This window comes from Candoia aspera, chromosome 6 (assembly GCF_035149785.1).
Source record: "Candoia aspera isolate rCanAsp1 chromosome 6, rCanAsp1.hap2, whole genome shotgun sequence".
Classification (NCBI taxonomy): domain Eukaryota; kingdom Metazoa; phylum Chordata; class Lepidosauria; order Squamata; family Boidae; genus Candoia; species Candoia aspera.
In genome coordinates this window covers 72,537,508-72,554,752 of record NC_086158.1, presented here as the reverse complement: position 1 = coordinate 72,554,752, position 17,245 = coordinate 72,537,508, and the positions used below count along the sequence as shown (strand labels likewise).

Sequence of the window (17,245 nt, the reverse complement as noted above, 5' to 3'; positions counted from 1 at the left end):
TGAAAGAGAACAGGTTCTGATTAACCAATGCTCTGAAGCAGTGAAATATCAGAAGACATGAAAATCATAGCTCTTTGGTCTATTCGAATTATATCCTTTCTAATCAAGATATATTGTTGTTTTTTAATATATTAGAGATAACAGGCAAGCCATTACAAGATTTACCCCATGGTAATGATAGGTTGAATAGACCACCAGAAGTGCCAGATACCTAATATAACCATACAATTGACTCAGTCCTCTGATGCAGTATGCCAATGATAGTGATGGGTGATACCATGAAATCCGATTGGCACAAAGGTTCTGTATTTACTACCAATTCTAGATTGAATATCTATCTCATTACATAATTCACTCTCCCTTGACTTGATTGGTGTAGTGGGGGGAAAAGTCTTATCAGGTTCTTAGTATTTCAGTTCTGATGAGGATAAACTGGTCTTTTTCTATCAGATAATGCTGTCCAGATCTCTCAGTGTGTAGCTTCTCTTGCCACTGTAGTATTCGGGCCCGCAACTAGGGTCTGTGTCACCCAGGGCAAACATGGATTCCATGCCCATTTTGGCGCCCCCCAGCATGGTGCCCGGGGCACATGCCCCACTTGCCCGCCCCCTAGTTGCAGCCCTGGTAGTATTGAAGTATTGGACCAAGAAATTGATTCCCTCACTTAAACCTAGTGTAAATAAATTCCATATGAACTGACTTAATATTAATTTGTTTTGCATTTTGCTTTGCGCGAACCGCATGCAGCGGCCTACAACTACACATTTAATAAATCTAAACTTGAAACTGCTAGAACTGCAACATTTTCAACCCAAATGTCTTTTCCAGTGATCATAAAACAAGCAAGATCCTGTTCGTTTATACCATCACATAAAGCCTCTGAAGCAATCAGTGCTGAAGGATAAGTGGCAAAGGGGGGGGGGGGCGGAGGTTCCACATAAGGCTCCTGTTCAGTATAGTATCCAAATTCAATTCCATTCCACTAACGTCTTTACTCACTTATATCGGATGTTAAAAAAAAAAAAAGCTAAACTGAGAGCAAACACTTACCAGTTATCTGAATAGTATAAACATTTATTTATTTAGTTTAAATTTATTGGCCACTCAACTCCAGTGGACTCGATAAATATTAAACTGATATTTAATACTGAATTAACAATACGTCTACAACTTCAATCTGCTTATGGTGTATATCAACGCAATTCCAACTGGAATTATGTTAGCAGTGGAGAGGGGTGGACAATATATCTGAGATGTCATTAATTTTCTGCTCTTGAAAGGGACCGCAACAAATTATCCGCAACAAATTATCCTCAACCCACAGACCTCTATTCCTTCCTTTTCTCGCTTCCTCCTAAATAGCAACCCTCTATTTCTACAGGCCCTTTTACTCCACCGGTGTTTCGGTATTTTGTGCATTTCCAGGCGCCGCGTATGTCAGCTGGAGGGGGGCATCCCCAGAGGCTGTCCCTCCAGCGTGGTCGGCTCCATGTCTATGCTCCTCGACGCACCTAAGCAGACTACCTGACTCGCCCGTTAGCCCCAGCTTTACCCGTCCTCTCCTACCTGTCCAGGGTCTGCGGCATTACTAAGCCCGTCTGCTCCGACATCCTCCCCGGGTGCGGGGAACCCGGGGGCTCGGCTACAACAGGCGCCAGGAACCGGTCTAGAAAGCAAGGCCCAGAGCTTGCCAGAAGGAGGTGGCAGGAAACCCGTCGGAGTCCCCGGACGTTTCGTTCGCGGCGACAAAGGACGCCACTGAGGGCAGGTGCCACTCACACCTGGCAAGCTTCGAGCGCGAGAGCGCGCGCGCCCGAGAGAGAGAGAACGAGGAAATGGAGGGGTACGAGAAAAAAAAAAGCAAGGCCGCAGCCTCCGAGTAGCTGCGGACGGGAGGGAGGAGCGAGAGCCACTGCGCACGCGCCGACTCTTACCTCACAGAGGAACCGCTACTGTGCTCGGCTCCCTTCTCCCCCGCTATAAGCGAGAGACTGCAGCCAGCGCTCAAGTCACCATGGGAGATGTAGTTCCTGCTCCTTGCTACCCCTGAGGGGATTTAAATCCCCCTCCCCCCGCCCTTTCCTCCTTCTTCTAACGGCGCGCGCGTTACGGTTGCTCTCACCCCGTCCTTAAGCCGCAGCTAGGTGTGTGAGCGCGAGGCGGGTGGCATTTTGCCTTCGGCTGCGGACGCGGCGAGATGGCTACGCTCGCTGCGGGAAAGGTCAGCACCTCGCCCCTGTCAATTTCTGTGCGGGTTGCTTTTCCCATACTCTGCCTTCTTGTCGTTCCCTTCTGGGGGAGCGGGAGAAAAAAGGGAGTGATTCGTAGTTAGGTGTGATAATATGAATTACATCCCCCCACCTCCTTTCCTTTTCTTACAGGTTTGCCTCCTATGTCGTCCTTCTATTTGCAGTCTCTCCCCCCATATCCCCCTTCCCCATGTCCACGCTGCAAACGCTTCTTTTTAGAGACAGGGATAGCTGGACGAAGACCTGTGACTTTTTGATTATGCCAACTCGACCAATAAAATGGGTGGCTCTTTGCAGCTGTCAATACGTCAGAAACAGAGTGAGGGAAACAAAAGGAGAACCAGCCTCTCTCAGGAGAGTAAAGCAAAGGAGGTTGGATTAGATGTTGCGGTTGAGACAAGTTGCTCTCTTTCGAGGACAGGATAATACCCTCTGCTTTTCTCCTAGGGAAGCTATTAAAACTATGTTAGATTGGGGTGACAAACCCTGCCACAATTTTGGTGCAAAACAGTCTTCCAATGGGGTAGCCTCTTAAAATGTTATGTCCACTCCTCCTGGGAAAGGGCTTAATGGAAGCTGACCCATTTTCTTTAACCTGCATGTTGTTCACAGAGATACATGAAATGGGGCAAAAAGAAATACCTAGGCATGAAGTGCTAAACTTCCAGCTATTATCTGGAGTGCCAGATCTTCTTTAAATTCTATCAGGATGATGTAGATAAAATGTGGTACAGTATATCTGAAGCTTATTGATTAGAAAAAAGAAAACCAAGAACACTAAACAGTGGCTGGGTTCACACAACACACTTATCCATGGTTAACTGAATCATAGTTTATTCTATTAACCCAATTTTTTGAGTCTGTATGACAGACTAAACCATAATGTAACTACACAGGCTGAGTTCCTTCAACAGGCTAGGCTAAATATGCATGATGAGTCGTGCTTCAGCATGTTGTACAAACACAGCCAGTGTGGGCTGCCTTCTAGGAATGTATCAGAAATATAGTGCTACCTTCACTTTACTCTTTTTATTCAAAATGTAGATTAATTAGGTTATACAGTTTATAATCTATTAAATAGTTATAAATTATATACCTATATTAAATAAACTATATAAACTATATTAAATAGGTTATAAACCTATTAAACTGATAGCAGTTGGCCATATAGTTTGGAAGGTAACAGTTGGCTTTGGTTTAACAATATAATTCGAGATTGAGCATATCTGATACTCTTAAAAGTTGTAATGGGAAAATTACAATTTGTTTTGAAATGCGTCCTCTCACTTCTAAACTACTAAACTATCCAATAACCTAATATTTGGTTATTTTGGTTCCCTCAAACAGAGGCAATGCTTAATTATTATTTTATGAAGCTCACTTATTTCTCAAGAAGTAGCAATTTTTCTCCTGCCAGTTTTAAAATGTTTTTTAAATATTTGATACAAGTTGTTAACTTGTTAACTTGGTGAGCACTAACAAAACCACATAGCAGGATGTAATGATTTGTACTTCATTTTAAATAATGGGATATCTTACCATTTTTATGGAACTACTTATTTCCTTACAGAAGCTGAGGTAGTTTTAGCAATCATGTGAATTGGATATCAATACAGAATGTTATTATGATGTTATAATATGGAACTTTGCATGGTAAATGTATGAAAAGCTACCTGTTAGTTTTTGCACCCTACCCTACATATTTGATATTACTTCCATATTAATTTTGCAACCAGAGGAATCAGTGTATTCCAGTTTTTCTCAACATGATACTTCCATATGTAGTATTTCAAATTCTAATACTCACAGCCTCATCATTTTCCTTAAGGGAATCATGTACATACACCTAGTTCTGGTTTGAGGGAAAGTGCTAAATACTTATAAATATACCAGCAGGCTGATCCTGCCTCTTTTTCCTCAAATATCTCATATCCATTTATTCTTCCATTTTCACTGTTGGGTCCAACATTTTAGTTGTCTTTAAGAAACATACTACCATTTAAGTTGAAAGAAAAACTTTACATATATATTTCATACTATTTCTAAACTTTCTGAATGCTTTATTTAAAATGAAAACAATATTGACTTTAAAACAGTAGATCTTGTGCTGGTCTTTGGACCTTCCATATATTTAACTTCCAAACAGCCTATCATTATCCAGTGGGACAAATGTTGAGTTCTGCTTAGTACTCCGGATAAAGAAATGAATGGATAGAAGAAACCCAGGGGAAAGAATGAGCAGATGTCACTGTATCTTCTGCTCAAACAGCACATATAAGGTAAATGCTTGTTCTCCAGGATATACTCTTCTTATTTTACTATTTATTAATTTTTGTTTCAAAATATAACCTTAAATAAAAATATTCTTTACTATTCTACATTTGAAGGGTTTGCCCTTACATGAAACTGTGTATTTTCATGTCCTTCCAGAAGATAAAGTCTCTTTCAAGTCAGGCTTGACTCCTGGTAATTTCATGGATGTGTCTATGGAGTGTTTTTGGCAATAATCAAAGCCTTATAAAAGATACTTCCAGTGGAATTAATTTTTCTCTGTCTTGAAAAAATCTACAAAATACAGGTTTCAGTATTTCATCTGTAAATGTATATACTAGTATGATATGTTTATCCCACCTCACACACCTCAGGTTGCTTCCCTTGTTCAGACAGTAATGGGAAAAGAAAATATTTTGTTTTCCAAATGTATAGTCATGTCCTTGAATACAAAAGTAATTCTGCTTTAGTAATCTAATATTCTAATTAAGGTTTCAATGGATTGGACTGAGAATGCTTCACTCATTCATATTTTATATTGGGCCCTTCCTCTTTTTCCTATTAAAAGAAAAGCATGTTATTCATCAGGTATTTGAGCCATGTTTCATTTCTATGAGTACTTCCTCATCTATAGTATAAATGGCAATATCTTTAAATTTTCCCCGATTTTATTTATTAATTAGGTAAAACAAACAAGAATGCAAGAACAAAGAAAAGGAATACATATACATAGATGAAATGAACTTTACACTAGAGAGAAATTTGAAATGAAAATGATTATAAAAATATTTTTGTATTAAAAAAAATATAGGAAAAAGCATTCTAGTAGCCCCTCTCTCCCCCTATCCCCCAGTTCTTCCCAGCTGCTAATTGCTACTTAAATATTTTTATACCATGCTTTGGACATTTGTGATTATTGCTCATTTCTATTTGGATCATTTCAATTATTTTTTAAACAGTTTCTCTTTTTCTCCAGTAACCATATTCTAAGTATCTTAGGTTGCCTTGCTGGGTAATATGTTTTATATGAGGGAACCATTCCTGCTTGAATTTGGTTAGAATATCTCCTTTGACCTTCATGACTTCATGGACACGTTCACGTAGCTTTCTTTGGCAACAATACTAAAGTAGTTTGCCATTGCTGTTTTCACAATGTTTTGACTTCTTAATCTAGTCTACAAGCCTGGGGTTCCAAGTAGTAACCAGATCCAACCCTGCTTAGCTTTGCTGAGATCAGCCAATGCTGGCTATGTGCTGCCACCTAGCTGGACCATCTATAGTATGCATTGATGTGTTTATATATGACTAATTCTAAGAAATCTTGTTTATCATAACTGCTTGTTTATTATTATCAATTGTAGGACACACATCTCACTTCAAAAGAAACTAGAGTGACTTATAACCACTAATATTACAATATAGTTGTAAATAAAAAAATAGTAAAGAAAATAGGTTAAATTAGCAAAAACAACAATTTTTGAAATTAAGGATAAAAGGAAAGAGCCAAAAAATAAAAAGAGAAAATAATCACCAAAAGCCCTCTAAAAAGCCAGACCTTAGCTTCATATATAAAATCTAAAACTAATATCACTTGGCCTAAGTGGTAAGCAATCAATAAAGTTGGAACCACAAGTAAAACAAACTCACTCCTTATGAGGACCTCCATAAGTTAGTCAGTAAAAGAATTTGGGGAAAAACATAATGCTGAATAAAATAGAGTATGAACATATGTGGGAGAAATTATCCTTGCCATCTTTAATTATAGATTTAAATTGGACTAGAAACTAAAATGGTAACTAGCACAGGTCAAATAACTGTGGTGATGTTTCAGGTCACTCTACTTCAGACAACAGCTTGACAGATGCACTTTCAACAAACAGGATTTTTAGAATATTTTAACTTAAGGTAATTTTAACAAAGTAATTTAGTCTGGAAAGAGCAATTGACTGTAGTTGGCATTTACCTGCCACAGTTGATAAAAATACACTTCATTCAATTGGTGCCATCTGAGTATCCAGAAGCAAGAGTGTTCTCACACTGTTGACCTAAGACTATGAATGAATGTAACTTGCCCTTGCCCTATATGCCAACTGTCCAGTAAAATGAACTTCGGTCCTATTGTGTTTATTTTTCCACATCCTGACATCCACACCACTCTCAGATATCATTTCAAAGATCCAACTGCTTTCTTCAGATCTGAACAAAAGAGAGACTAAAGTATAATGGCTTTATTGGGAGAAAGACCCCTTGAACATCTGAATAAATGTGGGTAGAATCCAGTTGTTCAAGTATAATTAAAATGGATGATTCAAATATTTTATTTAAATTCAAATATAATTATAAATCCAAAAATAATTATGTAAATAAATAATGCTCTTTTGCATCTTAGCATATAATATCCGATGCTACTTTATGATGGAATGCTTAGATCGTTTTTTGTCTTCCCCAGGTAATTTTGTCAAAAAAAAAAAATACAACTGGCAGTAACTGGAAAAATAGGCATTTCTGTGCATTAACCTAGTATTTAAAAGTTAATCCATCCTACTTATTAATCATAACAAAAGAACACAGTTAATTGAAGTGAGTTGTAATTCTAGCACATTAGTTATCCACACTGACTTTAAGAATTTTTAGACTATGAAGATAATAGTGTTTAGAAAATGCCAGATGTAATGTTTTGAAAAACATTTATTATATCTTTGCTCATCATTTTCCTTGTTATATTTGACTCAAAGAAATTTGTATATTGTTAAGTATGTAAGTCAATTATTTCATAATGTGGACATTAAAAATACTTTGATGAAAAAAAGATAAAATCTATTCTACCTTCAGTCAGTTATGATTTTTAAAATTATAATTTATGATTTATTATAATCAGGATTAATTTACAGTCACTAACTAGAAGCTTCCTACCATGAAAAGGGTTATAAAAATATAGTTTGTTACATTTCTCATTAGTTTTAACAAGAGTTTCTACTTCTAAAGCCAGTTGTGGAAAACAGAAATAAAATTGTAGGTGATATATTATCCATGACAGATTTTAATTTATACTCACATTTGATTTTGTGTGTGTGCATGTGCACATTGCCTGAAGAGAAGGGCCAACTTTAGTTGTAAACAGTTAAGGAATAAATACTAAAGAATGGATATGGTTTTTTCAAATTCTTGCAAAACAGGCAGAATGAGGGACACAATAGATCTGAATATGTTGCTAAATATATTAAGCCTTTTTTAATGGAATGAAACCCTGCTTAGTTCAGGTCTAAGGTTACAATAACTTACTTTAGGCAGCTATTACCCTGGTTGATTTTAATTCAGATATGATACAAATCTCTAAATAAAAAAACAAGGAAACATTAGCGTTTTGATCCATGTCTAAATTAAGATCCATCAATCACATATGATGAATTAACTATTATTTCCAAAGGTACCTGTTAGGCCAGTTTTCTTTGTTGAAGATCCATTAGCCGTAGTTCCTCTTATTAAACGTGCATCGCTGCTTTGAATGGTGTACTATTCTCCCAGCCTGCCTCTGTTCAAAAGACTTCAACCCCCACAATTCCACAAGTGCACATGCGCCTTAAGCTTACAGTTGTCAAAGTGCTCTTGCCAGAGCGATTTCTATTTATCATATACCAAACCCGAAAGAAGGAAATAGACATACTGTCCCTTCCTTTCATTGATCTTTAAATACAGAACACTCAAAAGGTAAATCTTCTCGGCATCTTGCCTTGACCGTGTGGGTTACTGCATGCAAATGAAGTACGATGGGGATATTATTTTTTCCGTAGTATACTTTGGACTGGCACAAATATATTCAGTGGGAGAAAAGGGGGTGGAGAAATCAGGGGACTCTGAATATTAACCTACTACTAGGTATTTGGCTGCCTGCTTTTTTTCAGAGTAACAACCTTTTTTTTTCCGGTTCAGTTTGCCTACGTTCACTAAAGGTAGATCTTGACCTTGAGGCGGAAGGGTGCGATTTTTAGTGAAATCCAAAGTGTAATAAGATGAAGTTCATAGTGGTATCTAAATCAATTGGTATGGTATAGCATATCGTATACATTGGAAGACATAGCTTTAAAGATAAGATTACCCTTGTTTGTAGAAATGTTTTCATAAATGGACGTTTTAAAAGCCGGTGCAGGGTAATATACCCGGGTTTTTCTCTTTACATGAAATATTTTGTGTATATATTGTCTGGACTACCTCTTGAATGAATTTGATCAGAGTGCAGCTAATGGAAAACTACACAAAGGCTGTGATATTGTGGCTTGCTGCAGTGCTGCTTTAAAGGTTTGTCTGCACCCCCTCCAGCCGCGTCAGACCTGCGTGCATAGATGCGCTAGTTTACTCCTTTTGGGGATTCTGAATTTAGCTTAGAACACTCTATATGTGCACCTTCCGCGACACGTTATTTTTAACTCTTGTGTAGATCAGTAGTGAAGAAAATTATTTCTGTGATGTATTCCTGATGTGGATTAATACCCATACAATATAGGCTGCTGGCTGTTCTTGCTTGATTAAATATCTGTTTGGAGAGGAATGATAAATTAACGAATCCTTTGAATGGGTTAGGTGTGAGAAGGAAAATTACTATCTTCATAATTCTCCTAAGTCCTCTAAGCAGCTGCTGTTATGACGCCTTGATTACTTCGGTGCAGTTAAATAGCAAGAGAATGCGAGTGATTTGAGCACTGGATAAAGGGGGGGGGAGGGGGAGCGATGATACAGCATTAGATGTTGAATGTTGTATTACTAAATAAATCTGTTTATAAAGTTCAACATATTAGATGGATGGCTGCCTTTTAGCCTATTTTGCTATTTAATTTTTCTCTTATAGCTTTCTTGCTAGTGGGAAAGCTGATGAATGCTCTTATGACTGTTTATTATTTTTAAACCGCCCAATAATAAAAGATTTTCGGGAGTATATTAATAATAAGAATGAAAGTAATGATAATTATAGTATATTTCTGAAAACCTCCTAGTTATTTACGATGGACAGTAAGTAATCCTGTATGCATACTCGTCGAAAAGCTTCTGCAGTTTGCCTACGGAAAATTGTTACAGCTGTTGAATACTTTTATCAGTTTTATGAGGTCTGAGTATTTCAGTATTTTTAGGCTAAAATAAAATAATTTTTAAAGAAGGAATGATCATACGAATGTATACATGTCTACTCATAAGTAAGTATAATTGAATTCAATTAAGTTTACTCTCAGTCAAAAGATAATAACGTTGAATTCAGTGAGATTTACGAAGTATAAGATTACGCTATAAATGTTATATTTAACGTGGTTGAAAGGTACAGAATAAGCAAATCAGAAACAAACTGAAACTAGTTATTAGCAGGTTTTACCCAAAATGGTTGTTAAAGCAAGCCGAACTGAACATCCTGTTATGTAGGGTAGTTCCCCCCCCACCCCCGTAGTTTAAAGAGCAAAATGTGTTGTCTTGAGCTTTTACGCTTATTCTAGACTTGAGATCGCTAATTGTGAAGTGTTTCAAGTTAGCTGGCTGAACCTTTTTGTTGATTAATCAAAATGGGCATTCGGCTCCTTTAAAAGTCTATTCATAGGAAAGGGGTGGAGGAGAGTAAAGGCTGCTGTCTTTTTAACCTTGCTGAAGGACGCAGCAGTATTTATTGACGTATGCAAATAACAGGGGAGGAGGAGGAGGAGGAGGGTGTACCGAAAAACAGGAACCAGAATCAGTTTCTCATTGCAGGGCGAGCGCTCTGAGTTCCGGTATAAGAGAAAGAGACGTGGCGAAATTGCTGTATATCTGTGCCCTATAAGCACATTTTTCCTTTACACTGAAAGGAAGCAAGACATCGAAAAGGGTGAAACCTCTTCAAATGTATTTTTAGAGGCAATGTGAACTGATCGTGCTAATTCAAACCGTTTACCCCTAAAGGGAGTGGGGGTGGGGATTACGTATTAGTCTTGCTGTGTCTTGCAATTTGCGGCGGCATTATACTAGCAGTGGAATTCTAGCAAGCAGTGGAAGACTAAAGCAGCTTTATGAATGTTAATACTCTATGGTTTTTCCCTCTTCTCCTCGTTTCAGCTGCGCAAACCATGCAGGATGATTTACTGATGGACAAAAGCAAAGTCCAGCCTCAGCAGCAGCGGCAGCAGCAAGATCCAAACGCAGCAGAAGCTCCTTCTACACCCATAACGTCAGAGACACCCAAACCAGAGGACAGTCCAGTGACTAGCATCGGCTCAGCAGCTCCTGCCCAAAATAGCAAAGAAAAGATGCAAATGGAGTCTCCCATCTTGCCGGGCTTAAGTTTCCACCAGCCTCAGCAGGAGCCTACAGCCGGCACGTCCTTGTCTCCCTCCTTCTCTCCCTCCTTTGGAAGCACTTGGTCTACAGGGACCACAAACGCAGTGGATGATAGCTTTTTTCAAGGGATTACCCCAGTTAATGGGACAATGCTTTTCCAAAATTTCCCTCATCATGTCAATCCTGTTTTTGGAGGCACTTTCTCCCCCCAGATTGGCCTAGCTCAGACTCAGCACCACCAACAGCAGCAGCAGCAGCAGCAACAAGCACAGCAGCAGCAAAGGAGGTCACCAGTCAGCCCTAATCAAGCATCTTTTGCCCAGAGAAATGCTGCTTATAGCCATCAGCCCATCATGACCAGCAAACCTTCTTCTTCTTCTGCCTCCACCTCTTCTCCTTCCAGCTGGAATAACCACCAAAATGCAGCTTGGAGTACACCTTCCAATCCTTGGGGTGGGCTGCAAGCTGGCAGAGACCCTCGAAGGGCAGTAGGTGTGGGAGTTGGTGTGGGTGTTGGAGTGCCATCCCCACTCAATCCTATTTCACCTCTTAAGAAGCCCTTTTCTACCAATGTTATTGCCCCACCGAAATTTCCCCGGGCTGCTCCTCTAGCTCCAAAATCCTGGATGGAAGACAACGCCTTCAGGACAGACAATGGCAATAATCTGTTGCCTTTTCAGGTAAAGTCCCTTCACGGAATACAGAACAAGGGTGGGGTGGGCGGAAAAAGGACGGGCAGACATATTTTAGCATTTGTTCTGTAATCTAATATGGTGTAAAATTAAATGCCATTTTTGTCATTATAGCTCATGCCTGCATTAGTTAGCAATCTTCCTTGATATAATTAAAGCTATATACTTGTAGACAGCATTCACATATGTTTGGGATTCAAAAACAGATTATATCTAGACTTCTTGTTTCCATTTAATTTGCTGTTTTAAAAATATTTGCAGCTTGGTTCTACCTCTTTTCCTTAATATTATTTGCTCCTGTTTTATGCATTTTAACTAAAATAGTATTCTTTAAAAATGTGAAATACAAAGTTTTAGATCTAGTCTAGGTGGTTTCAAATTGTAAATTTAATAGTATGACCAATTCCAATAACACTTGAAGAATCTGTTTAATTAACCTTTCCACATTAAAGGGCCAATCCCTTTTGCTTAAAAGAGCTCTGCTTCACTAATGCTGAGAAATGAGGTTCAACAGGATTGTGTTTGCAAAATTAGGCACATGAATGCAAATAACATGCTGAAATTGCTAAAATGTAATCATAATGTGTTCAGGGTGTGGATCTAAATAGATTCAGGAAGAGGCTTGGGTGTGTATTGACCTGAATATCATTTACTATTAATAAGAACATTTATAATGGCAACACAATGATTAAGATGCATAAAAATATTTGTGTGGAGTAAACATTTTGATTCTTTCATACACAATATCAGAGGAAAGATACAATAGGACATGACCTTCACAGCCATATTGCAATGGAGCCTATTTACTAGCTACATAAGCCCTGAAATATTTAAAGCGGCAAAGTCTTTCTATGGTTTTGTTATCTAAGAGGTCAAGGCAGATCAATTGCAACAACTGAGTCTGAGTAAAATTGAAGCTTTGCAATTTTAATGTAGAATGGAACTTTAGTTGGTGTTAAATGCTTCCTTAACTGAATAATTGGCACATATGCTTCATCTTGTATCCAAATAAGATTAAGATAAAAGCCTTTATACGTTCTGATGTATTTTAACTATAAGTTGTTATAAGTAAATATACAGTATATTAGATTGTTTGTGTAGCGAAATTAACTAATTTTGGTTTTGTACTAATTTACTTTTTCAATACAATATAAACTATTATAAAATAAATACAGTATATTTTGTGGTATAGAATATCAACCTAGGAATGCTATTTCATTTCATTTAGAGAACTGTTGCCTTTAGACCTCATTTTGTTACTACTGTTTTAAAAAAAAAGTTGATAATTTTTATTGGTTCTTCAGCATTAAGGGAGGAGCATATTTCTGCCACTTAGTCTTTCACCCTTAAAACTAAAGGATAGATACATTTAGAAAGACGTCTTAAAGTCATGCTATTTTTTAAAATTGTGGTCAGCATTGCATTCTAAAGTTTATAAGTACAGTATATACCTCTACCAATATATGCCTCTCACTATATAAAGCCATATAATAATTATATTCCTTTAACAATATATAACATATTGACATTTGAAAGCATAAATGTTTATGCTAAGATAGGTAAAAGATATTGATATTCTGAATTATATTGTTGGTATATATTAATGTTCCTTTCCTTATTGGTAATGTGCTTTAGAATATAACCTCAAGACTGGAGGATTTTATAATAAATGATGAAAGAAAAAACAAACAACCCACCCCCTTTGTAGGAAAGATAATATCCTACATTTAAGTAAAAGCAAAATTTCAGGGCTTAAATGTGATCCTCAGTTGAACATTTATTTGTAACAGAAGGAACGTACGTTGTAGATTTATACTACAAGATTATTCCCCCCTGCCCCTTCTTCCCTCTGCCAAGGAATCATTATTTTCTTTTTGGGTTGTCTCCTAATGGTAACTGCTGTTTGTTCTTTTGATGTAGCTGTCAGAAACAAGGCCATTGTATTTTTGCCAAACCATATACTTAGATTTTTCAGCTAGATATATGTAGTCTTCAAACACTGCATTTCCTTTGAATCTTTTCTTGTATAATTATTTGAAGTAGTTGATATTTCTTGCTTGTCCTAAATGTCCCAATATTCTTTCACTATTTCCTTATCTTTGCCTATTCTTTAGAGAATCATTTCATTTGAACACATACAATCAGATCAACAAGGAATCTAGTAGTCAAACATTAATGTTTTGTATACTGGATATAAATGTAGAGTACAGTTGGTATATATTGGTCTAGTAATTTAGTTGTCATTTCTATTTCCCTGACAATCCAAGGAATTGTGGTTCTGAAATTTGGATATGAGAATGTTTATCAAAGTACAATTCTGGAATTATTGTTATAAGCCCTGACAATTGAAAATTAAGATTCAATAGTAGGACTCCTTGACCTGAGAGCTTGAACTACTGTTAAGAACACCAAATGTCACAATGATTGTTTTTAATATACGTTGCTCAGCATTTTGAAAGAACAATTAAGCAATTTATTACATACTGGTTTTTGGTGCTATCTGAGAATATGTAATTTTAACACAGTATGTTAAGTTGAATGTTATAATAATGTTGGAACTATAAATGTAGCTATACTTTGTGAAATTATCAGCTAACTAAGATATAAGGTAGCAATTTCTACCTACTGTATGATTTGGGACTTTTTAAAAGCCATAATTGTCAATATGCTAGTGACACTATCATGTTGCTTATGCTATTGTACTGTCATCCAAACTGTTGAAAGAAATAATTTATGGAGAGCATGTTAAAATACTAAAAAACTATTCCAATAATTCTGTACATTAATAACTTGCCATACTGTATTTGATCAGCTCTGCATAATATGCATGTGGTTCAATTCAGTTGTAGAATCCAAGTCACTATAGTGTTGTTTACAGAGATACATAAGGGAATAAGTGGCATACTGGAAAAAAGACTTAACCTAATCTATATAGCTATTTATATAATGTCCTTTTAAGTGACAGAATATACAAAACAATGTATCAGCTGTAAGCACTGAGAAGAGACCTTTTTCCATATTTTGAAATTATCTATTATATAGCTTGTTTCTTCCTTAAATGAACATCAAGCTATTATTTAATTGTGTTTACAGAATTCATGTCAAAAAGCATCCCAATTCACTTAAAAGTTATTCTGTAGGATAGCATTGTTCTATTGTTGCTTATGAAGGATTCTGCTTGACCTATTAGCAGGATATCCTGGAACTTAGATGCCTTTTGCAACAACATATATTATTTAATTTCAGTTTTCTTATACTGATTTTTGAAAAATGGTAGAAACCATATATTAGCTTCCCAAAATATGTGATAAAATTTAAATTTTTTATTCTGCTTTGAGCACTCTTCATTTTCCTTGGATTAGATCTGCAAAATCTTGACAGCATACAAAATTCAACAGTTACAGGATAACAATTAATTTGCTTTCATTATATAGGAGTATACTTCTTTATGTTATATTATTTCTTCAACCTTATTCTCATAGGTATAAGTATTCTATGTTGCTCCAAAAATATTATGTTCAACAAATGAAAAAACAGATACAGTATCTTGCTGTGATTCCAACATTATCAGAATTTCCTTTGATAATTGCTGACAGATGTTGAAGGTGATGGGATGGTCTATATCAGTTAATTGAAAGTGTATATTGTATATCCTAATGGTTACAGGTAGTCCTCGCTTATTGACTTTTCATTCAGCGACCATTTGAAGTTATGATGGTGCTAAAAAAGGAGATTTACAACTGGTCCTTGAACTTGCAGCTGTCACCGTGCCCCCATGGTGACAAGATCGCGATTCAGGCGCTTGGTAACCAGGGTGCATTTACAATGGTCGCAGCATCCTGCAGTCACATGATCACAATTTGCGACCTTCACAGATGGCTTCTGACAAGCAAAATCAATGGGGAAGCCAGAAGGAAGTTACAAGTCGCAGTCACGTGGCATCACACTTAATGACCACAGCTGGAACTGACATTGTAAGTTGGACACGATCATGTAATGTTTCACTTTACAACCGTGTTGCTTAATGATGTAGTTGCTGGTCCCAATTGTGGTCAGTAAGTGAGGACTACCTGTATTGAAATTTAGTTTTCAGAATGACAACTTAGCATAGTATAGTAGTAAGAATGTTTGACTTAAATTCAGCTTTGTACTGGTTGATTGATTCATTGATTATGTGCCATCAAGTTGGTGTCAACTCTTAGCAACTACATGGATACATTTTCTCCATGACGATCTGTCCCTAACCTGGTCCTTCCCATGTTGTACCCATCGTCACTTTAAGTGAGTCCATCCATTTTTGCTGCTGGTCTTCATCTCCTTTCCTTTCATCTTTCTCTGCATCAGCACCTTCTCCAACACTCATGTAATGTGTCCAAAATATAATTTGAGCCTGGTCGTTTTAAAACGATGCTCATCTTCTTGCGATCCAGTTTCCCTTCAAAAATATTCAGCATATAGGTTGAATAAATAAGGGATGAGTGTACAGCCTTGTCTCACGCCTTTGCTAACCTGGAGCCAGTCTGTTTTGCCATGTTCTGTCTGTACTATGGCTTCTTGACTTACTGTGTGTATATATATAGGTTTCGCATGAGAACATTGAGATGTTCTGAGATTCCCATTTGACATGATCGGCACAATCAAAGGCCTTTCTATAATCAATGGAGCACATAGTGACTACTTTTTGGTATTCTTTGGCTTTCTCAGTTATCCAGTGTGCATCAGCAATAATTGTGTTCCTTGGTCTTTTCTAAAGCCAGCTTCAACATGTCCTTTGCCATGTTGGCTCTAATCCATGCTGGATGATCACAAGCATTATTTTGCTAGCATGTGAAATTAAGGATACTGTACGATTGTTTGCACACTCTGTTAAGTTCCCTTTTTTTGGTATTGGAAAATAGATTGACCTTTTCCAATCTGTTGGCCCTTGTTTTGTTATCCAGATTTGCTGGCATAGCTTAGTTAGAATCTTCACTGGTGGTTCTTCTGTTTCTTGCCATATTTCTGTGGCCTTCTATCGCTTTCTATAGCCTTCCGATTTTGGTGATGACCAGAATACTGATCTAACTTCATCTTCTAGTACCACAGGTTCTTGTAAGTAGGGAATATCTTCTAAGGTATCTTGGATGTTGACATCTCTAGTGTACAGTATTTCAGTATACTTCTTCCATCTTTATTTGATCTTCTATGAATCCCTGTCCATTGGCAACCTTTAGCACACCAATTTGAGGTTGGAACCTCCTTTAGAGTTCAGAGATCTTTTGGAAGACTTTCCTTGTTTTTCCATATCTGTTTCCATCATCACTGCCTTTGCAGCTATTGTAACATTGTTTGTCTCTTCTAACAGCGCTCTGAAACTCTTTGTTAAGTTTCTTCCTGAGATTTTTGCCTGCCTTAGCTTTGCTTCTCTTCTTAGTAATTTCCACAGTTTGTTTTGACATCCAGTTTATTTTCTTTTTCTTCATCTTTGGCAGTCTCTTTTCACATTTATCCTTAACTACTTCTTTCATTCCACAGTTTGCATGGTTGCCTATCAGTGAGGTTCAGAACTTCAAACCTATTTCTGATGTTCTCCTTCAAAATGGTGGGTATATGCATAAGATCATATGGTGAAAACTGGTTGGCTTTCTTCTGTGGCTTAACGTGGAACTTGCATATGAGCAGTTTGTGATACAGTCAGCACCTGGTCATGTCTTGGATGCCATAATTGAGCTCCTTTGCCTCCTTTTAGCAATAATGTAGTCA

General features: G+C 37.1%; 2 protein-coding genes across 8 annotated transcripts in view; one reads left to right on the top strand and one right to left on the bottom strand.

Annotated features, from left to right (window-relative positions):
* The window catches only part of MARCHF5 (membrane associated ring-CH-type finger 5), a 31,523-nt gene extending 29,638 nt beyond the window's left edge, over window positions 1–1,885 (bottom strand). Inside the window, exon 1 of the mRNA XM_063307386.1 lies at window positions 1,567–1,885. Coding sequence (XP_063163456.1) covers window positions 1,567–1,610 — 44 coding nt within the window. The 5' untranslated portion in view covers window positions 1,611–1,885. The remainder of the gene's footprint in view (window positions 1–1,566) is intronic.
* Window positions 1,886–2,133: 248 nt separating this feature from the next.
* The window catches only part of CPEB3 (cytoplasmic polyadenylation element binding protein 3), a 113,008-nt gene continuing 97,896 nt past the window's right edge, over window positions 2,134–17,245 (top strand). For 4 of the 7 annotated variants that reach the window (XM_063307384.1, XM_063307383.1, XM_063307379.1 and 1 more), the window contains exon 1: window positions 10,371–11,491. In XM_063307384.1, coding sequence (XP_063163454.1) covers window positions 10,544–11,491 — 948 coding nt within the window. In that variant the 5' untranslated portion in view covers window positions 10,371–10,543. The other 3 variants (XM_063307382.1, XM_063307381.1, XM_063307385.1) reach the window with 3 other exon arrangements.